The sequence below is a fragment of the Rhinolophus ferrumequinum genome, chromosome 17 (genome assembly GCF_004115265.2).
Source record: "Rhinolophus ferrumequinum isolate MPI-CBG mRhiFer1 chromosome 17, mRhiFer1_v1.p, whole genome shotgun sequence".
Taxonomy (NCBI): Eukaryota; Metazoa; Chordata; class Mammalia; order Chiroptera; family Rhinolophidae; genus Rhinolophus; species Rhinolophus ferrumequinum.
The window spans coordinates 32,144,727-32,168,608 of NC_046300.1; the positions used below are offsets into that span (position 1 = coordinate 32,144,727).

General features: G+C 41.1%; 1 protein-coding gene across 6 annotated transcripts in view; it reads left to right on the plus strand.

Annotated features, from left to right (window-relative positions):
• NEK11 (NIMA related kinase 11) overlaps positions 1–23,882 on the plus strand; it is a 203,233-nt gene that overhangs the window by 86,723 nt on the left and 92,628 nt on the right. For 4 of the 6 annotated variants that reach the window (XM_033132582.1, XM_033132585.1, XM_033132586.1 and 1 more), the window contains exons 7-13: positions 611–760; positions 854–932; positions 2,982–3,067; positions 5,424–5,543; positions 8,115–8,208; positions 11,225–11,329; positions 13,213–13,327. In XM_033132582.1, the coding sequence (XP_032988473.1) occupies positions 611–760; positions 854–932; positions 2,982–3,067; positions 5,424–5,543; positions 8,115–8,208; positions 11,225–11,329; positions 13,213–13,327 (749 nt within the window). The remainder of the gene's footprint in view (positions 1–610; positions 761–853; positions 933–2,981; positions 3,068–5,423; positions 5,544–8,114; positions 8,209–11,224; positions 11,330–13,212; positions 13,328–23,882) is intronic. The other 2 variants (XM_033132583.1, XM_033132584.1) reach the window with 2 other exon arrangements.

The following is a 23,882-nucleotide window of genomic DNA, read 5'->3' on the forward strand; positions in this document are numbered from 1 at the left end:
TTGCATGGCTAATCCAAATCAGTGTTGGACTGCTCTAGAATTTTAATATTCTGTTTCATAACCCCGGAGGAAGAATTATACATTTTAATGTGAGCTGCTCTTCCATCCTACTTGCAAATGGATTCTATTCAGAAACTAATAAAAAAAATGCTTTTCCTTTTAAAATGCTTGGATACACATTAGAAGGAAGCTGATAAATTAAAATTTTGTTTTGCATAGTTAACATAAACAAAACTGCTTTAGGAAGATGATATTTAGCTGCATTCTACTTTTCCTTCTTAAAGGTTAATTCAAAAATTCCTTACTGCATTGATCAAATATTTATTAGGTCCCTACTGTGTGCAGCCATATTCCTATTGGTTTGTTTGCTCTCCTTTGACAAAAGTGGTCATTCAGGCTTACATTTTGTGCTTTCTTCTTTCACTTTTTCCTTTTCTTAGTAAACATGGATTTAAATGGAACAGAACATCATGGAACTGAGGCTTTAAAACAAACTGAAGTGGATGTTGGTGCCTCATAACCGATGCCCTAACAAATCTGGGGTTTTGTTTGATGATCAGATTTAAAAGGACTTTTATCCTTTATTTAAATTCTTTGGCTTTGTCTTCAGGTCTCTGGCATGCATTTTATATGAGATGTGCTGCATGAATCATGCATTCTTTGGCTCCAATTTCTTGTCTATTGTTTTAAAAATTGTTGAAGGCGACACTCCTTCTCTCCCTAAGAGATATCCAAGAGAACTGAATGCCATCATGGAACGGTATGGAAATAAATGTATCGCCAGAGAAACAATTTTAAATTGTACTTACATTTTCGTTCATCTGAAAAATAATTTTCTGTTTTCACTTCACAGCATGTTGAACAAGAATCCTTCACTGAGACCATCTGCTATAGAAATTTTAAAAATCCCTTACATCGATGAGCAACTACAGGTATTTAAACTGAAAGGTGTGTTGGGAAACACACATTAGGATTTATATGCATTCTAGGACTTGAAGATATGCTGTGCAAATAAGGTGCCCAAAGAATCAGTCAGAAAAGAGAGACAAGGTTTTTTTGTTTTTTAAGCTGAGGGGAATTATTAGTCAGGACACCCTTTATGCAAAACAAAGTGTGTGAATTCTGGTTTCCTGGTATCCCAGACATTAGGATTGTGACTTTCCGCCTAAACTCAATACCCACCCTAGAGCTCTTGGTTGATAGGTCTTATCTCAACATTTTGTAGATATGTCCCTCCTAGGACAAGAATGTACTACTACTACTACTAGTACTAGTAGTAAAATCTGGGATTTTCACTGAGCCTTTATTATTCTACTCCTTTATTATATTATACTTTTTATCAATTGAGTTTATTTTGTTTTCCTGTAAGTTAGAAATTTTGATGTAGTGAATTTGCCTCTGATTATAAGAAGAAAAGCAAATGGTACCCTCTCAGGAGGGTTGTTTTGTTTTTGTTTTTTTAACTTCTTAGGCTTTTACAATACAAATCCCTCAGGCTAGTTTCCTTTAATTTTATGAAAAGCTTTCAGAGGACCCACAAAGCAGTCATTCACCTTCATAAATGTGCACACTTTTTCATCAGCATCCTGTTCTAAATCCACAGGAGACGGGATGCTGACTCCAAGTGCTCTCAGTGCCTGGCACTGTGCTGACACTGGGGGTGCAGAAATGAAAGGAACAGATATGGCTCCTGTCCTTTTAAAGCCTGACTGCTAGTAAGGGAATACAATACCAAGAAAAAGTAAATAAAATGATTATAAAATTTTCATGAGCACTAGCAAGAAAGCAAATAGGATGCTGTAAAATAAGGCAGGTGGAGAGGATTTGCTGGTCAAGAAGGAGTAGGTGACATTTTGACACCAGTGAGATGCTGAGAAGCAGCCAGCCCTGTAAAGATCCTGAGAAAGAATGTTGGAATCAGAGGGAATAACTGGTGTAAAGCCCTGGATTTTAGGTCATGTTCCCTGAAGGGAGACATAGAGGAGAGTGCTCTTTGGCAAGAATGTGCTTCCAAGGGAAACCCTTAGGTAGGAAGTGGGGTAAGCAGGACAGTTGAGGGGCGGTAGTGACATTCCCTGGTATTTTCAGCTCTCCCTGTGCATAGTCAAAGCCAGCTCCCCTAGTCTGAGGGATCAAAAGAGGCTGTTGGATCAAAACCCCACAGACGGTCTATGAGCACACAAAAAATAGTATAAGCGATCCAAGGGGATCTGCTGGGACTAAAGCAAGGCAAGTGAGGCATTTGTTCTGGGGCAAGATTAAAGGGGACATCGATACTCAGTAATCAGGATAAATAATATTTTACAGATCCAAATCAATGCTCAAAATCCATGGTAACAGAGTATCAGAAGTTCAAAGATCGTATCCAATAGGGCTAGAGTCAGGGTGAGGCAAGTGAGGTAGAATGGCGCAAATTCAAATTTGGATCCTGTCTTTATTTCAGCTTTTTATATTGTGTTCTCCATGGCTTTGGGAAAAATTTTGATTTTTTTTTTTAATAATATTGCATGAAAGTAGTATTTATCTAAATTCCTGAGTTCTTTGGTGTCCCTTAAATTTTGCACCTGAGGTGAGTGCCTCACTCATCTCACCCTAGTCCCAGCCCTGGGAGTGTGGACATTGTCCATTACAAATCCAGAGGTGGAAAGAGCTTGTGTGTCCTTGGAGCTGAGGGAAGGTCTCCCCTTGCCTGGGTGTCAGGAAGTGAGAGAGCAGGCAGTGCAAGATAAACTTGGAGAGGGAAGTAGGCGGGAGCCTGACTCCAAGGACCTCCTTGCACAAGCTACCATGTAATTTTTTTTGTAACCCTTTATAGGAGGAATAATAGCTACCAGTGGGTTTGGCTTTCAAGCTCCCAGAAATGGTCAATAATATTGCAAATCAGAAAAGGTACCTGGTAGTTTTATGCCATTCCATCCCTGAAGAGGAGTCCTTAAGTTGTGTCAATGTTTCTCTCTCTCTTTCTCTCTCTTTTTTATCAGCACCTGAGGTGTAGATATTCTGAAATGATTCCAGAAGACAAGAATTTGAATTGTCAGAAGGAGGCTGCTCATATAATTGATGCTGTGTAAGTAATTGCTTTGTTTTTTAAAAAGTCTATTGAGAATAAATATTAAATGCATTTGTCTTTAAAAATCTATTAGTGCTAAGCTGACTGACTACATGGAGTGTCCTAGAATTCACTTAAGTCTTGCCAAGAAATTCAGGAGCTTCAGTAACTTGATGTTCCAAGGCCCTTTGCCTCAGGTGGCAGCAAATTGAAATCATAAAAGTGTAAACCACTGCACAGCTGACAGATCTGTAGGGCAGCTCTGCAGTTGCCTTGTAAGTATATAGAGAAATTAATACCTCAAACATTTAGTGATATATGTGCCAATGCACCTTCCATATTAAGCATCAAATGCTTTCACATGTTGATTGTTTAACAGGAGCTGGCAGAGTATCTGTTTAAAAGACAACATTATGGAGTCCTGGGATAATTGAAAATCAGCCAAAATTCACTTTCTTGAGATATCCGTAAGAACGAGAGAATGTGTGTTTCAAAAGAACTATAATTATTTCCTTGGCTTAACTTATCTCTCCTACTTCATCAAAATTTCTATGCTGTAACTTACAAGAACCCAGAATACTAGGTTACTTCAGAACAGCCATGTACAGCTATGCTGGGCCCAAGAAACAGGGCCCGTTAGAGTGGCAGAGCCCGGTAACACAACTCCAGGGGGCACCACTTACAAAGACCAAATCTATAATTTTTCTGAAGGAACTCTCTATTTAACTTTGTAAGGACTTGATGAGAATGGCAGCCCCTGCCCAGAGCTGTGCAAGACAGTGCATGAGCAGAGCACCTTAGCCTGACCATCAAGGCCAAATAGCACAAATAGCGCTTCTCTAACACTTGGTCCAGTAGTTTCCCAACTACACCATGTTTGTTTTCCATCTTCACATTCAAACTGAGGAAACTGGTCCATCAAAAGTATTCAGTCTTTGTTTAATGCATGATCTCCAGTTAAAATAGACTACACCTCAGGGGATAATGTAGTCACACCCCTGTAACTTTGTTTTCTTGGGTTACTACCTATTCTTTCAAGAAAGTCTGAAACTTCTAATTTTATTTTGTTTTATTAACTAGAGATGTGAGAGTAGTAGATAACTTGTCTTTAAAATGCTAGACTAATTTCAGTTATCATTTTGCACTGCTATTATGACATAGTTTGCCTGACGCTGCTTAGAATTAAAGTGTGCTAGAATCCAGTTGTTTGGGTGGTATTTCACATTATGAAATATTGATTTCAAATCATCACGGCTATTTTCAAGATCTCTGGCTATGTTTTAAGGAGATCTATTTGGTCTTACAAAATAAGGGATGTGTATTCCTGAAAATTGCATATCCCCTGGAGGCTATGGTCTGAACAGTGTTCTGGAAGGATGAGAACTGCCTACAGTAATCATTACGGTTTTCTCAGTGTCTCTCACAGTGTTCTGTAATGTTGGGCCCTAACCAAGCCAGGCACAGAAACAAATATCATTGAGAACGTGGTTACAGACCTTTTAGTACATGATTAATGTAAGCACATTTCTTTAACTAAAGAAAGGGGCTCTTAATCATATCGGCCAACATTTTGGGGGTAGCGAACATATGCTTGGCTCCCTTATGACAACGTTAGATGAGTTACCTCATTTAAATGCACAACAACCCTATGAAGTAGGTAGTCTTATTATTATTTTTTAAATGATCACGAAGACATTAAGTAACTTGCCCAAGGGCACGTAGGATTTGAACCTAGAGAATAGCAACCTGTGCAATGCACCACTATGCCATGCTGCCATGAAAATACCTACTGCATTAAGCCTAGACTATAAAACATATTCCATAGAATTTAGCTATTATAATGCTATCATTTTGGATACTCTTTTTGTGTTAGACGTTGTACATACAGTATCTCATATAATACTCACTATTGCCTTTCTTTACTGATGAGAAGACTGAGGCTCAGAGAAGTTCGGTAGTTTGCCCAAGGCTACAGAGCTAAGGAGTGGTGGATATGGGATTCAAACCCTGCCTGTTTCCAAAGATTGTGTTTTATCCACATGGTCGAATTAGTCTGCCTGTCTATTTACTTCTTAATGACCAAGATCCTAATTTGTCTTACATTATAAAAACCAGCCATAGGCAGTGAAATGAGCAGAAATTTGCAAAGTACATAATTTGCTTTTAAACAAAAATCCAATTTGAAAAATATTGCCAATTAACCGCAGTCCTGGTTGGCTCATTACCTACCCAGGCTTTATTAGTTGTTGTCTGGCCTGTCTCGAGATGTTTTTCCCTTCTTAGTCGTGTAATGATACTTCTGTAAAATATTTGTTTAATTTTTCCGAGCATCTTTGGGACTGTGTTCTGTGTGGGGAATCTTTATTGTCTCTAGGCAAAAAAAGATCCACCTACAGACGCTGCGGGCATTCTCTGAAGTGCAGAAAATGACACCGAGAGAAAGGATGCGGCTTCGAAAGCTCCAGGCAGCTGATGAGAAAGCCAGGAAGCTGAAGTAAGCTGCCTTTCCTTAGGGTACCCCGGGCCACTTCCCAGGGCTCCAAAGGAGTTTACTGAAGAAAAACAAAACCAAAACAAGAAATCAAAATGCACGTACCCATTATACATGCATTGGTTTCGTTATTCACTCATTCCCTCAAAAGACGGTTATTGAGCCATCGATGGTTATGGGATGCCAGGCGTTATTCATATCAGGTTTTCATTCTTGTGGGGAAAGAAAGATTGAGTATCAGGGAGGTTGATCGTGATAAAAATACCATCAGCCTCCAAATGAAGCCTCATTGTTGCTGACGCATTCTGTACATACCCCAGTGAGAGGGTGAAAAAGTGACTTCAGTATCCGGTCTTCATTCCCCGGATGTTTGCTGCATCCCCTCTGCCAAGAGAGGTAGCTGATCTATAGGGAGAAAAACGTACTGGCAGGAAATTGTTGGTTTGGAAACAGCTCTGTTCTGTCAAGTGAAGCCCTTTGAAAAGTCTGTGCTCAGGCCAGTGCTGCTGGTGGGAGATGGTTCTGGTAATTGGAGTATTTACATGAAAAAAGGGAATTCCAAAGAGCCCCGGAATCCCAATTTCTCAAAGACAGATTTTGCAGTTGTAGATTATCCAATTTCCTAATTTTTCTTCTTCTTTCTTCCTCTGCCAATTTTGTTTGGTAGCTTAGTAGCCCCAACCAAGAACTAGAGAGACAGGAAAGACCTGAAACTCAAATCTCTTCATTTTGTGACCTTGTTAACATAGCTGAAAAATGACTTAGAGGTGTCCTTGTACTTACAGTGAATATCCTGATGAACCAAATAAGAATCTGTGAGATTATTTTCCCTTAAGACATGCTTTCTTTAATAAACATAGGAAGTTTCCTTCAAAGTGCTCATGGGCCATTGTGTGCTGGTAATGTTTAGCAGCCACCGCCGGGACTGTGAGGTGAGGGCTGGGTGGGGAGTGGCTGCTGATGTGTCTGCACATTTCTGTGGTGTAATTTCTTCTGCAATGGCCAATTTCAACCAGCGACGTGATATCATTTCACTGTTCAGTCGGGAAGATACGTACACAATCTGATCTTGGGAGCCCAGCACAAGTTGGTTTCTGGAAACCACTAAGTGTGGGTTTTACTGAGAAAATGTATTCACATAAATTGTTTGAGCCAGTGCATCAACTCCCATTGCCAAGTCTGTTTCTAAGACCTCAGAAAAGGCAGTATTTTCAGGTTATCATGGTTCATGTCATTGGCTGAGGGTAAAAGGAGAATTAAATCTCTGACAGGAACAGATGAAAGGGGCTGTGGGGACAGAGTCCCAGAGAGTTTCCAGGCTCTCAGCCTCATGTGGAAAGGTGCTGGCTCAGGTAGTAAATGGCCATCAGCTGTAATCAGATGACCATTCGCTGTGGCTGGCTGGCCATCAGCTGTTACCGGTTAGCCATTAGCCACTAATATAACTGCCGTGGCTATGCTAGGGGGGTGGTTGGTTGGTTGGGTGGCAGAGAAGCAGACGGCGGATTTCAGCTAGCGAGTGGGGTCGGTTGGTTGGAGGAGAAGCGGATGGCAGATTGTGGATCGTGTGGCTCCTGCTTCCTGTGTCTCCAACCAGCCGCCAGCGAGAATATAGTGGTATGACTCCCCTATCTATGGCTCCGTGGGTGGTGTTTCTTTTTGGCCTCACCATATCCTGCGTTCTGGTGTGGGGAGCGGGACCAGAGACCCTGCATGACAGGGGCTATTTAATTACTTACATCCACATTTTCAGATATTATTTTAAGATTGAAACCTTTTTATACACAAAAGAAAATCATAGATCTTCTACATGATATTTAATATTTTTCTTGTTTAAGTTTGGTCTTGATTTGATGAATGACTTGCATCTGAATTGTTTTTGATTATTTCTAAGTTTCGAGAGTGGTCATGTGTTTTAGCTAGAAAATGACTCTCTTGTCAGAAGGGTTATGATGTATCCATTTTATAGAAAGACAATTTGACCACAGGGATGTTTAGTGACTTTTCAAAAACAATCTAAGTATAAATTAGCACGCAAGTAATCACCAGAACTCAAATCTTTCTTACAGTTTTGTAGCAGGTCTATTAAATTCAAATCTCCTGTAGTTGAGGAAACAAAGTAAATGTGTCTGAGAAAAATTCACTCCACAGTGGGTCTCATATTCCTTTCCGTAAATTCTTTGAAATGCAGCTCTGTTTTCCTGTTTGTGTGTTTAGTTCACCTGAAAGCCGTGATTGAGTTATTAGTATGCACTTGGCACTGTGCTGCACATTGGAGACACACATCCCTGTCACCATGAGCAGAGGACACACAGGGACCAGTACTGTCTTCTCTGCGTTGTAGGAGCTGTAAGGATGAATTAGGAGCCAGAGCATCCTTTGTGTGCAGTGCTTTAAAAGAGAATCACGTGGGTGCTGCACCGCACACCCATCGTCGTGAGAGAAAGACCCGCTGGTCTGCCTTCCCAACACCCCAGGTTGGCCTGTTGAAACAGCGAGCACACTCACCTGTATGATATCGATGTGCTTTTAGCAAATTGTGGCTGTTTTTCTACATTTGCTTTCTATTTGCAGAAAGCTTGTGGAAGAAAAATATGAAGAAAATAACAAACGAATGCAGGAATTGAGATCTCGGAACTTTCAGCAGCTAACTGTTGACATACTCCATGTAAGTACTCTTATTTTAAATTTTACATAAAACCTTCTCTTGCTTCAGATTTTTCAGATTCATGTGGCCAGTTGGGTAGGAAAAGGGACAAGGTAGAAAACTAAAGGCATCCAGACCAACTTTGCCCAATTCCAGGAGGATGTACTGGCGTTCATTTTAGAATGTAGGCCCACAGTTAATGACTACACTAATTCAAAGCAGGTGTACTTAGAGATGGATCAGATGATCCACCCAACAACTATTTAATGCCTACTGTGCACAAGATAACTTAATCAGTGCTGAATGAACAGTTGATGAGTTAAAATTATGACTTTGCAGAACAAATGTGTGTATATCTAATTTTGAATTTCAGCCAGGCTATTTTTTCTTTATCTCTTCAGTACATTGTTCTTTCTGACTTATTTTTTTATTTCCCGTTTTGCTTTGTCCCCTATCCATATCATGTCTTGTGTTAATAATCCCATTCCAACTTTGAAGAATTACCATAGATGTCCAATAATAAATAGCATTGCAAATCCACATGACACGCACTCCAAATTCATGTCCTCTGTATCTCAAACCCCTGGATAGCAAATATTATTTTCTCTAATGGTTAAAAATATCTCCCTAGGCCTTGGTGTAGGCTGTGATACTTAATGTAGTCTTTCTTCAGGGTTCTATTTGCACAACAGACATCAACACCAAATCCTAGCTCTTCTGGTAAAAGCATCCTGGGAAGGGGTCATTTTTATGGAGAGCTTCACTGCCTCAAATTCTGTTTGTTCGTTGGAGATCCCTGCATCTGAGGGAGATTTCTTCCAAGCTCCCTGAGGCTCTGGGGCTGATCCCTGAAGTCCGAGGATGCTCATTCTGCTGTAACTCAGTAATCAGAGGGCTCCGAACCCTGGGGCATGCAGGAGCCCCCAGCTGCACTCACTCTCAGCCAGGCACAGCCTAGGAACACTGGTTTTCTGCCTCGCTCTGAGAGGTTATTCACATTTCTCAATTATTTAGTGGTTGCGAGTGATTTAGAGTTCTGAAAATCCAAAGTTGGACCAGAAAGGGGGGCCAATCTCCTCTGACCTTAAGCGTCTCCCTCTGTTGGACCCTTTAGCAGACTATGTGGGGACGTTGGCAATATGTGTTCAGTCTCACCGCCCTTTCTCCATCCATCTCCCACTCTGTGACGGGAAGCCAGCTGTGGGGTCTGTTGTGGGCCCCAGAGTCATGGGAGATGGGATTGTTCCTGCTCACGGAACATGGTGAATGGAGAATTGTTGGCTGGAAGTGCATGGGGTCAGCAGTGCTGTCAGAGCCCTACCCGGAGAAGAGTCTTGTCACTACTTGATGGCCCTCTGAGCACTCGGTGCCTTTCTTCAGCTCCTCAGACACTTTCTAGGCACTGAAATGATAACTTGTGGAGGTCGGTTGTCTTCCTTAGGTCTGTCAGCTTTCTTCCCCACAGAACTGAGAACTGCAAATTCCCACAGATCCTCCCAGGAAGTCTGACATAAGAATCTTGTGTTTGTTAATATATGTAAACTACTTGTTCAATCTACTGATAGAAACTGGGGCTTTTTTTTCCTGGAATATTTAGGGACACCTGGGATTTTATCTGCTAAGATTGGAAATTGAGCAGTACAGATATGGTAATATTTTTAGAGTACACAGATGTTGAATTATAATCTTTTACACCCGAAAATTATATAATGTCATTAAGCAATGTTACTCCAATTAAGAAATAACCTGAATAACTTTCTTTACTCGTGAAATTACCATATGGCAAATAAAAATGTAGTTTCAAGTATGATCTTACATTTTAGTGTCTGATAATTTACTTCTTTGCTTTGCTTCATTGACCCTTCATAATAATCATTTTTGTATTCTTTTTCATTTCTGATACAATTATCATCAGTGTTAAACAATTACACGATATTAGGTCCTGTCCCTCCTATAAACCAGGGTCAAACCATTGGGGGATCTTTAAGTAACTTAAGACTGAGACCTGAGAGTGGCCGTTTAGCTCAGCTGATTAGAGCGCGGTGCTCTTAACAAGGTTTCTGGTTCTATCCCCACATGGTCCACTGGGAGCTGCACCCTCTACAACTAGATTGAAACAACTGCATGACTTGGAGCTGATGGGTCCTGGAAAAACACACTTAAAAAGATACAAATAAAAAGACTGAGACCATAGTGCATGCAGAATCTGAGGAGATTTTGTTAGCTACGCGTATACATTGCTCCACAGAATATGCGAGCCAGACATGAGTCCAGATCTTGGCCCAACTTAGACAAAGAGGCTTTCGCAAAGATTTTATGAAGTCCCCACTTATAACTTCCACAGTGTCTACCTAGTTCTTCCCAATTCCATCCCCTTTCCATCAGCAAGGAACAGAGGGAACAGGAAGTGAAGTGCCTGATGCTGTCTTGGCCAGAGATGTTGGTTCATTCTTTGATCTTCTAAGATTTAGTCTCACCAACATCTTTGGCCCTGAACTTCCCAGCTGCATGTTTCCTTAGTTTGCATGTTGGTGGGGGCAGGAAATGCTCCAGGCAGATAGTTTGCTCCTGAAGGTAAATCCTCTTCTAGCTGGGTGAGTTCTGCAGATCGGGTTGCTTAGCACCCCCAGGCCTCTGGCCCTCTTTTGTGCAATTACATCAACCATTTCCCTCTAGCTCCCCGATAGCATCCCATCTGCTCTTTCAAATGTCAGCTCCTCTTCAGAAAAACCTTTGACCTCTCAGATCCACAATCGATTGACCCTCCTCCAAATTCTTAGGGCTTATAACAAAGCTTCTCAAACTTCAAAATGCACCTGAATCACCTATTGGTCTTGTTGAAATGTTGGTCCTGAGTGGGTTGGCCTGGCACGGGGCCCGGAGGCTGCATTCTTAACAAGCTTCCTGGTGATTCCGATGCTGCTGGTCCAGGATCACACTCTGATGGATAACGGGCAGAAACTGTGGCTCTTGAAAGAAGCAGCTCACCTCAGATAAAGGAGAAGCCACCGATGAATAAAGCTTATAATATCTTTAGGAAAGAAAGCATTTAATGGGAATGGAAGAAAAGGAGGAGCGACCTGAAGGAAGGCTTTCTTGTTCACTGTCGGAGGAGCATGAAGAGAGACCAGGCAGAGAAGAGGCAAGTTTTATCATATTCACAGGCACAATAGTGAGGCCCGTTTAATGCTATGCAGAGAACAAAGGAGGGAGAAAACAGGAAGCCAAACATTTAACAGAGGGATTGAAGGGTTTGAAATACTCAAGGAAAGTGATTGAGCTGAAAAAGATGCAACCAAATATAAGAAAGAAGTTGAATTAATCAAATGCAAGAGGCTAAAGATAAATGTGACAAAGAAGGAGAAAAGAAAGAGGAAAACGTTCCTGTCTTTGCCCATACACATATTTATGATTTCATTTCCTCCTGATCTCGTTGGAGCTCTGTTCTCCATTCCTTCTTCCGTCTCTCTTGCCAGCTAAAGCAAACCACTTTATATTTCAAAAGTAATTGTAGGAGATAGAATCAGAGTTAGGGCAGAGAATGGGCTAAATATGTCACCTTTTAAACATGTTTTAATAATTCTTTGAGGCATTTAGGAGAGTGGCTTGTTTTGTTTTTCAGACCCTAAATGACAGGGCTTTTTATTTTGGCAGACATTTTCTGCTTCGCTGAATTTGGACTTTGAAATCTTGCAGCATAGTTGAATGTAGACTCATGTTAGGCACTCTTTCTTTAAAGGGTGGTAGTGTAAAAACAAGTAGATACCATCATACACACAATAAGCCCAGTCTTTCTTTTATCCAGTGGCATATACACTTGTGAAGGTGTCAAAATTGGGTTTCTGTGAAAAGTGCATAGCAGGTCGAGTCTCCATACATGAAATAGTAACGTGGATCAAAGATGAGATCAAGTCCTTCTTTTTCTAAGAGACGCAATTACAACAATTCTGTCTCTGCTCTTCAAAGAGAAACTCAGCAAATCAAAGTCAGTTGAGAGTCCAAATACTTATTTTCAAATAATTTCTGAAGTACATGTAAAAACACATTTCACACAGTCAGTGTTCTTTGTTCTTAAAGTTCTCTGTGTGCTATCACTGATCCTTTGAAATTTCAAATCAGTTTCACCTCATGCAACAATTATTATACAGTACAATAAATGGACTTCTTAAAAATATTTTGACTGTATTTTCACAAATGCTACAGCACAGTGTGTCACAGCTTTGTTTTACTTATTCATTTAAGATTAGTTTGAACTTTCTGTTTTTAATAAGAAGACACTTTTGGAGTAGTTCTCTATGAGGTATATTTATCAAGGAAAATAGGTCAATTCATTATTAGCTCTAGGTCATAAATACACACACACACACACACACACACACACACCCCTGGAAAAAAAAGACAAAATCATTTATTGAAGTAACTATTAATAGTTACTTTGAGAATAACTTAATTTGAGAAATTCATTTTTTATTTTTTTGAAGTTTTGAATTCTTTCATGTGGCCTCTTAGATCTCTTTCTTTTAGAAAATTGGAATTCATAGAATCACTGAACTTTTAAAGCTAGAAGAGAACTTGGAAGACCTCTAAACCAATACCTGTAATTTTGAGATGAGGAATCTGAGCAGGGCCGGACTAGGGTGAACTAAGTGTGACACCCTGGGTGCAAAATTGAAGAAGGTACTTGTTCTCAGCTGCAGATAAATCCTGCTCCTGTATGAGCCTGAAAGTCAGTGTCTCCCTCAGTTCTGTACCCTGAGCATTCTGCTTGCCTCACCCTAGTCATGGCCCTGAACCTGAGGCCCTCGGAGGTTAAATGCTTTGCCCAAGGTCACATGTCGAGTTGATTCAAGGCTGTTTCTCTTATCCCAACCTGGCTTCTTGAAATTTGAAATGTTGTCATATATAAGGAGAGGATTAGCAGGCTTTAGTTTCCAAATAGTCTTCTAAACAAGAATATTGTTTTATATTTGGTAGCACTATTTCCTTTTATCAGTTTCTCATGAATTGTTAATTGTCTTCCACAAGGAATTGGATGGCCCAACTTCAGAGAAGCTGCCTGTGTCTCAGCTCGTTCCTTCCTTGGACCTCAGCATGCTTGAGTCAAGAGGAGGGGCCACGATAGCTGACCTTGGAGATTATGGTTTGTGTTTGCAGGAGAAGGGTGCTTTCAGCTGGCACATGGGTTGGTGTGGCTGGCCCTGCGGGAGGCCTGGCTGGCCTCTGAGAGAAGCCCTGGGTGTATGTGACCCCCTTCTATCAGTTTGCCAGAGCTGGGCTGAGACCAGGATGAAAAGCAGAGAAGCCAAGGGGTTTGTCTGTCCTCTCCTATCTTCTTCGTAATAGTGAAGATGCTTTAGAAGCTCACACCAGGCAAGGACCTCTTCTGTGCGGGTTAAACAGTATTGTCGTTAACCTGACTTTGGGACAGTGTGTGACAGTGAGTGCCCTGAAGCGCTGCTTCTCTCCTCTGTAAGTGATTTCCCAACCCTCATAAATTTAAAGCAAAGAACTGAAGTCAGGCTTTGGAAAATCAACTATTTGGATATGCAGTCATTGGCAGAAAAAGATATACTCAGAGCTGTCACCCAAATCGAGGGATACATCATAGCCTAATGATTGAAAACATGAGTTTTGGAGTGAAAAAAAGCTGGCTGTCAGGGAAGCCCCTGGCAACTTGCTCTCTCCAGATCTCAGTTTTCTTATCCAGGAAACAAGAATAATACCTCCTTTAAGGGCTGCTGGGAAAAACCAAGACTAGACATGTGATGTGCTCTTAGCTCAGTGCCCAACACACAGTGCGAGCCAAGGAAAGGGAAGCAGGCTGTGACTCTGAAAAGAAGGGTAGGAATATGGGTGTCTTCTCAATCTTGTACATTCTCCTTAGTGCCTAGGACAAAGTGCCAGGATGTTGTAGACACTCAACAAATATTTCCTGGGTAGGTGGGTGGATGGATGGATGGATGGAGGGGTGCATGGATGGATAGATGGCTGAATGGATGTATAAATGAATGAAGGCTGTGTCAGTCTGGACGTCTGAGAAGCAGATGCCAAGATGGGACTAAAAGTGCAAAGATATTGTTAGGAGAAATGCCTGTACAAAAGGAAATAGGAAAGGAGCTGCAAAAGGCTGAGAGAACTATTAGAGCATGATTCAAGTCTTATTTCAAGTGAAAAGAGAGGAGGTCCGGTGGTTGTGTTCTGGTCTGCTTAGGCAGATAAAGGCAGCCAATGGCATCAGAAGTCCTTACGTCAAGTCAGCCTTCAGAGACCTGCCTGGGTATTCCTGCTGCACTCTGGCAGTTGCCCATGGGGAGGTGTAGTAGCCTCCGAGAGAATGTAGGCATGGATTTGGGGGCACTGTAGCTGGGCCCTTAGCTAGTTATGCTCCTTGTAGCAGAGATCTGTGACATACATTCTCATGGCTGCACAGTGGTGTAACAACTCTCTGTGGCAGTAGTTGAATCCTTTTCTCAAATTAAGAATGAAGATAGTGAAGGTTGGATGGACTGGTCCTCTCAGCCCAGATTTGCATCTGACGTCTTCCGATGGAGCTATTAGAGCTTGTGCCGCCTCCTTTAGCTGTAAGGAGACCAGGCTCTTTAGGTTCGCATCTGCCAACTTTTAAAATGCTGTTGTGGGAGCCACCTGGTAGCCTATGTCACTGACAAATGTATATGTCAGGTGGATTTGTATCTTAGACTCTTACATATTATTTGTTGTTTTCCGCAAGCAGAATATCCCATGGGCTTTTCTTGCCTGAGACTTAGGTCATTGGGCAGCACCGGATATGGACTGCTTGTGCTCTGCTGGAGGGCAGAGACGTTGCCATCCACAGAGAGCAAGCCCCAGGTCAAGAGGCTGAATGGGTGCTCTAGGATCAACAAGTCTGGGCCCAGCCTCTGTAGTTTCATGTAGGACAAGTGCTTATTACTCATTTTAGAGATAAGAGCCAAGGATATTAAATAATTTGCTCGAGGACTCTAAAACTTCTGCTTTCTAGTGCATCACCCTTTCCATTTCCATCAAAGTGTATGTATTTGGAGGTAGTGGGTAAGAGCAATAGATTTGTGAGAAACAGACAAACACGTCAAGTGCATTGGACTTTCAAAAGGCAGAGATTCTTTGTGTGTCTCTGTTAATTATTGTGAACTGTAGTCGCTAGATTACTCCTAAGCTAGCCCTGCCACAGTTTCCAGCTGCTACCAGGAGTCTCCAGCTGGTGTCTTACTTACTTCTCCTTTCGTTTTTTGCATGGAGATTTCGGTATGGTAGACTGTGTGTTGATTTATTAGCCAAACCGGCAATGGTGAAATCTTCTCCTTTGACCTCCTTACAGCATGAGCTTTAAGGAAACTTCTTAGATATCTGTAATTAGCTGTAAGATCCAAAATGCATGGTACTTTTAGTCGACCAAAAGCCTTGTAAAATACGTTGAAACATTTCCCTTATTTATTCCTCTCTGTAAGTGCGTATTTTCTGAATTCTGTTCTTTCTTACATATTAAATGGAAAAGGGAGACTTAGAACTACGAAAATGTAAACTTTGGGTTACTGATTGATTAGAAGACTGGTAGGCAACTACAAGATGATTAGTGATCACACAGCTTAATCATGAAATTCTGAGACTGACTTTAATGTATTGATGAACCCTGAAGTGCCTCATTGTTTTCCCATTCTCTTTGTCTTTTAGAAGAACTTGATTCCAAACTTTCAGCATCCAGAGGAGGGTTTTTTTTGTTGTTGTTTATTTTTTATCTAGCATGTATATGTGAAATAAAGTTACAGTCATTTTTTTTAAAGCTTCTATACCAAATGTTTAATTAGTCTTTGATATTGAATTGGAAAATTCCCTCTGGGATGTAAGGAGTTAGCTGCAGAGAAAGAAGATAGGGTAAGACATGATTAACATTTGTAATGCATTTAGTGGACTGCAGCTGATTTAATCTAGCCAAAGTCGCGGATAGCCACTATAATCATATGAGAAAGCACAACTGGAAAATTAAAGAAATGATCCCCATTTAAATACTTATATGTAATGCTGATGATTTCTTGCACATTATTAATTTTTGCCAGGCACTTCATTGCACTCTAGCCTTATCTCAGCAACTCACAGTTCAGTTTCAGAATAGCGTTTCTTAAGGAGAAAAATTTTTAAAAAGCGTTTCTTGCACAGCTGGAATAGCCTGAGATGTGTGGGTCCCAGGCCCACCCAGAACGTGGCTCTCAACCCAGCCGTTCACATGTGGAGGCTGCACCGGAGTAGGCCTTGGCTGCCCGCCCACAGCCTGAGCAGCTGGCACCTTTTCATTTCCTTTTCAGTCACTCCTTGAGCAAGCCCTGAGTGCCTTCCCTGTGCTCAAAGCTCTGACCCAAGGGAGTCCTCCTCTGCTTGCCCGTAGGATGTCCACGTGCCCTCTCTAGTTGTGGGCTGTTCTCTCACTTTTGGTGTCATCACTTGCTTTTAAATGTACAAGTAGAAATCAGGTGATTTGAACTCTGTTAGACAATGGTATATTTTTATGGTTTCAATTTTTGGAAAAGAAAGCGTCTACTGACTGCAATTCCACTTATCGTTACCTAAGAGAAATGAAGATATGTCCACAAGAGATCTGTATACACATGCTTTTAGCAGTTTTACTCAGAGTACCAAAAATTAGAAATAATTCAAGTGTCAATCAACAGGTTAATGGCTAAACAAACTTGTAGTTTATTTGTGCAATGTAATAAATACTACTTGGCAATAAAAAGAAACAAACTGTCAATACACACAATAATATGGATGAATATCAAAACCATTATGATGAGTGAAAGAAGCCTCAAACAAAAGAGTTCATGTTGAATAATTCCACCTCTATGAAGTTCCAGAAGTAGCAGCACTTATCTATAGTGATGGAAATGAGGCCAGTGGTTGGCTGGGAGTTGTGGTGGTGGGAATTGACTCCAAACGGGCACAAGAGAAAGTTTTGTCGTTATTGAAAAGTTTGATACCATGGTTATGGTGATAGTTGCCCAGATGTGTGTATTTGTCAAAACTCACTGAACTCTGTATATACTTATACTTTAAATGAGTGCGTTTCATTGTCTATAATTTATACCTCAATAGAGTTGATTATTTAAAAAAACATAGGTACCCAAGAAAAAAACAAAAAAACATCGTAACTAATGCCCCTCAGTCTTTCTTTTAGCTAATGACTGGCTGGAAGAGACTTGGGCGAGGTTGTGAAACCAACTGGGAAGGAGTTCTATTACTTAGGACACAAAGTCCTTACTCCTGAAAATGATCACAGGGTTTTCTTCTAATGTCAACACAACAACGTTGTCTTCCATAATGAGTGCTAACAGATTTTGGGGGCCTTCTCTCAGGCAGAAAATTGACTACTTAAAGATGAGGGTCTGGGATCCCTCAGCTCCTCTCGTCAGCCTTTATAGTGGGGGGGACCCACACTGGTGTGACGGGAACCAGACAAGCAGGACCCAGTCCCCACGAAAGCAGCCTGAGCATAAAAGAACAAAGAACAATGGCTCAGACTCCAAACTCTGGCCCAGACAGAGAAGCTGGTGGAGCTGCCTGGCTCGTTAGCCCTCAGAAAAGAACACCAAATGCCAGGGGTCACTTCTGTATTCCTAGATGTCCCACCGTTTCCAGAGCTTTAGATGTCTTAAGGACTTGATTTATAAATATAAATCGATGGTGCTTTTGTTTCAGATTTGTCACGTATTCCACTGAGTTATATTTGCGTTTCCGCCTGACTCGTATTTACTCCTGCAGTCACTCCCTAATTTTCTGAGCTCAAGAGGATAATTAGAATGAATCTAATATTGAATGAAGATGCCCTGACTCTCCCCCTGAGGCATTTTTAATAATTTAGAGTGTTCCTTCCACGTGACAAACTGGGTAGGTGGCTCTAACTGAAATTCAAAAGATTATATCTAATATGAAAAATTAAACTGGATGCAGAATAACACCTGCCCAACCAGCCACTTCGCTGTTGTGTCCACAGCAGACATAATAGAAATAAGAGGAAAATCAGTCCCCAGGATATCAGTTATTCATAAAGCAAGGCAGCACCCATGGACATCTCAAAATAAGTTTCTCACCTGGGAAAGCTGTATGTGATTCCGTGGTCCATTCCTTAACTGCATATAAATTATACAGTAGTTATTAAACCAAGGGCCCTGCTGGTCAGGCGGACAGCATCCTTCAGTGGCCTTGCTCAGCCTGTCGTGATTAGGTTTGGAATTAATCAATTAAGCAGAAAATTAAATGAACATGAATGATAGCTTTTTTTTCAAAAAAGATTTTATTGGGGAAGGGGAACAGGACTTCATTGGGGAACAGTGTGTATTTTTCCAGGATTTTTTCCAAGTTGTTGTCCTTTCAGTCTTAGTTGTGGAGGATGCAGCTCAGCTCCAGGTCCAGTTGCTGTTGCTAGTTGCAGGGGAGCACAGCCCACCATCACTTGTGGGAGTCGAACCGGCAACCTTATGGTTGAGAGGACGCGATCCAACCAACTGAGCCATCTGGGAGCTCAGCGGCAGCTCAGCTCAAGGTGCCCTGTTCAATCATTAGTTGCAGGGGGCTCTGCCCACCATCCCTTGTGGGAAATCAAACCTGGCAACCTTGTGGTTGAGAGCCCACTGGCCCATGTGGGAATCGAACCAGCAGCCTTCGGAGTTAGGAGCACGGAGCTCCAACTGCCTGAGCCACCAGGCCGGCCCATGAATGATACTTTAAAGTAGGATAGAATACAAAACAAAGAGGATGCCAAAAAAATGTATACCTATTTTAAGAAAGGAACAAACTGGTAACAAAAGATGAATACAAGTCACGTTTGACTTCTGCAGTTGCAAGAGGTGCTCAGAGTGGTTACCATCAGTGTCCAGACCCTCCCTTCTGATTACAGTGAACTACTGCTTAAGCAACGTTGACAAAGTGTCCCCTTGTATACGTTTTGTTGGCACCCCCGGTATAATAGGATAAAACCTCATACAATGCGTGCTGCAGGCAGCATTTTGGACATACCACTATATGGTTTTCCTTTAGATGATGAAATTATTTTTCATGTGTGCAAGTTTCACAGCTGTACTCAGGGCTCACATGACCAGCGCCTAGAGAGCCTCATTACGATATCCAAAGGAAGCTCAAATGCCCTAGAAAACCGATACAGCGACATTGGATAGTATGTGCTTCCAGTCACATAACCATCTGTGAGTCATGTGTTAATTTGTTGTCGAAGCGATTGAAATCTTTTGCTTTGGTGTTTAGGCCAGACTTTAGGTATTTGTGATAGGCATAATTTAAATTTGTCCTCTCTGATCTTTGTAAAGGGGCTTTATGTTTTGTTTTGTGGCAGGGAGAGCCACATCAGTATCAGCTACCTCCTAGATTCACTTGTCAAACTCTTTTATTTTTTGAAGTGAAATAGCATGTCTCCAGAAAAGGAAAAAAAAAAAAAAAGCTTTCCAGCAAGGAACCATAGTATTTAATACCTTTTGTCAGTATATTCTGACTTTTTCTCCTTTGTTAAAAAAAAAATTCAAACATAAAAATAGGAAACCTACAAAAAGGTTGAAAATAATTGTCATGTTTCGTAATAGTATGTTTATGTATGAGGAGTATAATGAATTTGACTTATTCAACCAGTCATTCTTCTGCGTCTGTCTACAGAAAGTGTGTTTGCGATGTTGCCAGCATTTGCAGCTCACCAGTTAGGCTTGTCTCTGACAGTGCCAGATCGGTTCTTCATAAATTCTTCTTCCCATTCTGTGCATTGGTGTCCACACGTCAGAATACAGTTTTATGAATGTGCAGTGTAACTCTACATACCCAGCTTCACAGCTAACCTTGGTCATCCTTTCCTGCTAATACCTTGACTGGCCCGGCTTTCTCTTTCTGGCTTTAATGGGAGTTTCTTCTGACTATGAAATATATCTGGTTAAGTACATGTTTGTAGATGAGTTTAAGGTAACTGCAGTCTTTCACGGCATTTTGCACCTGAGCATTTAGGATTGTAGAGATCAAGATGATTTTACCCCTTTTATATCTCAGGTTAATTTCTCCTTTGAATTTAGGGGAAACGAACAAGCCCAGCTCCGCTTCCCCAGCTTACTTCTGCATGGCCTGTTTTCCTGGCTCCAAACAGCATAGAATTAAGTCAACTCCTCTTCTTCCTTCTACCCTCCATCTCCCCACGACCTCCTTTTAAGATATAATAAGTAAACAATTTGCATAAGCAGTTGCTTATGAAAAATGATCTGCAATTATATATTTGGCCTCCTTTTATTTGTGAGATTACATATTTTGAACAAGACTAACCTTTGTGTGTTCATGGCACCTTGCGTGAGAAATGCTAGTGGTATACTCAAGAGGGTTGAAAGTGACTGCTGGTTAAGAGACAGCAGGGTGTGGGTAAACAATTTTTTATTGTTTCCCTTGGCCCCATTCGCTGTGTGTCATTGATGAGGAGAGTGGGGCAGTGCCCTGATTGCACCAGCATGCTCACGCCTCGTTCTCACCTGTTCCCAGAACTCCATCGTTCTCTGCAGCCATCTTGATGTCATCCCTCTTACTCACCTCTTAGTTTTTTTGGTTTTTTTTAATTTATTGGGGTAACAATTATTAGTAAAATTACATGGATTTCAGGTGTACAATTCTGTATTACATCATCCACAAATCCCATTGTGTGTTCACCACCCAGAGACAGTTCTTCCATCACCATATATTTGATCCCCCTTACCCTCATCTCCCACCCTCCACCCCCCTTACCCTCTGGTAACCACTAAACTATTGTCTGTGTCTATGAGTTCTTGTTTCTCATTTGTTTGTCTTGTTCTTTTGTTGTTTTTGGTTTATATACCACATATCAGTGAAATCATATGGTTCTCTGCTTTTTCTGTCTGACTTATTTCGCTTAGCATTATACTCTCAAGATCCATCCATGTTGTCACAAATGGTCCTATATCATCTTTTCTTACCACCGAATAGTATTCCATTGTGTATATATACCACAACTTCTTTATCCATTCATCTATCGAAGGACATTTTGGTTGTTTCCATGTCTTGGCCACCGTAAACAAAGCTGCAATGAACATTGGAGCACACGTGTCTTTATGTATAAATGATTTCAGATTTTTTTGGTAGATACCCAGGAGAGGGATTGCTGGGTCATATGGTAATTCTATTCGTAATTTTTTGAGGAACCTCCACACTGCCTTCCATAACACCTCTTACTTTTCACTCTCAGTAAATCATACTCCTACAGTCAGTGATCTCTCAGCTCAAAATTCCACCCAATAGGCATTACAGTCAAAGTATATGTCTCCTGTTACATTGACAGTATTCACTGTTTCAAGTTTGATGGCACCCCTGAGAAGCGCTTGCAACACGGGGGGGTGTCACAGCACAGCATCTGGGAGCCCACAAGCCCGGCCCTTGTTACTCAGAGCGCGTCTGAGGATCAGCGTCACTCGCATCCTTACAACTCGTTAAAACAGAGATTCCCAGACCCCACCCAAGAAGTACTGGGTTAGAAGATGGATTTTTAACCAAGTCTCAGTGATTTAGATGCACATTAAAGTTTGGAAAGCACTGAGCTAGACTGTAGCCCAATGAGAACATGGGCCACGCCTGCCTTAGTCGTCATGTGTCCTCACTTCCTCACACAGTCACTGCTCTGAGCTGCCGCTTGGTAAACATTTGTTGGATGAATGACTAAACCCAGGAAATAGTTCTTATAGTGCTTTTTGCCATAAACAGCATATATTTCTCACAGAGATTAATGTAGTTGAGGAAGTAATAGAATAACAAGTTGTCAGAAGAGGCTAATTTGTGTACTTTGGTGTTCTCCTATAATTTTTTTTCTCTTTCTTCTTAATGGTAATCTAATTTTACCAGCTGGATACTGGAAAGATGAAAAATAAAGGAGTTTCAGAGACATAAGGAATGGAAATCTTCCAGGCATGCCTTTTGAGTCTCGTAGCCATTGCCTCTTTCTTTGTGGATAACCCTACATTTCAATAATCTCCTATGCAAGCCACCAACAGTGCAAAAATATGGTTTCCTCGTATGCAATAACTGTAGAATAGTATTTAGTTTAATAGAAGTGGTCACATTACTATAAGGTAATTCTCCCAGATGCCTTAATGTATTCGCTAAATGTACACATTATGGGAATAAAAGGATTTTATAAAATATAGTCTGTGTTACAGGTGCACACTTGTCTTTTTTGTTTGCAGCAGCTTAGTCTCCCCATGGAATCCAAGTATTTTACACATGACAGAGCATCAGCAAACACTGGTTGGTGGATTACTCTGTTTTTTAACAGGCTTGGTAGGATCTCTCGATGAAAATATTGTTTAGTGGTTGTGTCATCTGGATCCTCTGGGAAGCAGACACTAAGGCAGACTTAGAAGTCCAAGAGATGTACTGAGGGTATTTTTGTTGCAAGAGTAATGGGAGTGGGATCAGGAACAGATAGGACTGTGATGAGCTTCAGACTGTGATGCAAGCCGGACACCTATGAAAAGGACGGGGGGTGGGTAGGAAGAGTTCAGACGTCACTGAAGCCCTGAGCCAGCCCCAGGCAGCCCACTGGGGCGTTCTGGATCAAAGACTTCCCATGATGAACCCCACATTGGGCAGAAATGCTGTACCCTACCATCTCTACCAGCTCAAATGCTCAACAGATTCTCAAATGCTGCAGTCGGAGGCTGTCAGCCCGCTGCACGCCTTGCAGCTAGCTGTTCAGCATGTTCTTGAAGGAGATTGGAGAGGTATCCCTTGATAGATGTCACAAAGGTTAATTTGAGTCATTCTATATGCTTGAGATGAATAAAGGAGTATTTGGATAAACGGTCTATAATTCGATAATTTTCTCTGACTTAGAGTAACCTGACCTCCAATAAAGTAAGAATAGCTAAAACTTTTGGAATATCCATAGATATTTCACCAAACTGCACTAGACTGGAAGCCATGGGTGTATTTCAAAGAGGTTTGGAGCCAGGTTTTTATCTTTTTCCCACTTCTACCATTTACCAGCTGTGTGGACTTGGGCAAAAATAAAAATTAACATTTCCAAGCCACCATTTCCTCACTGTGTAATGGGAATAATAATAATACCCAGTTTGGGGGTTAGGTGGGGAATAAATTAGATGGTAGAGAAGGAGCTTAGCACAGTACATGAAACATAGAAGGTGCACAACAATTTCTTACTAAAAGAATGCAATATCAAAGCACGCTGCATGTTTTCTCAAGCTCCACATAAAATCTTTGAATTGGTTCTGAATAATATTTCAGTTTTTAACCATCCTGGAGGCCTTCTACTTATAGCTTATAAATATTGTCACTATAAATATGAATTAAGTATGATTTGGAATATAATACTTGCTATAGGTTTTTTGCATTTATGAGAACTATAAAAATCACTCAAGTTGGTTAGTTCCATCTGCCAAATTATGGTCTAATTATGTCCATCTGGGTATGTTCTTTTAGTACCAAGAAAAATTATCTTCTTTGTCAAGACTGTAGACAGCTTCTGGAATCAAAGCCAAGTCCCTGCAAATATGTGTGTTCTCCTGTTGGTCAGTCAGGGAGGTCACTCTTCGACCTAGAAGTAGAACCTGGGACCAGATTCTTTCTTTGAAAGATGCTCCTTTGCCAGCCATCTCCAGCCCATACACTGACAGCTAAAATTTCCA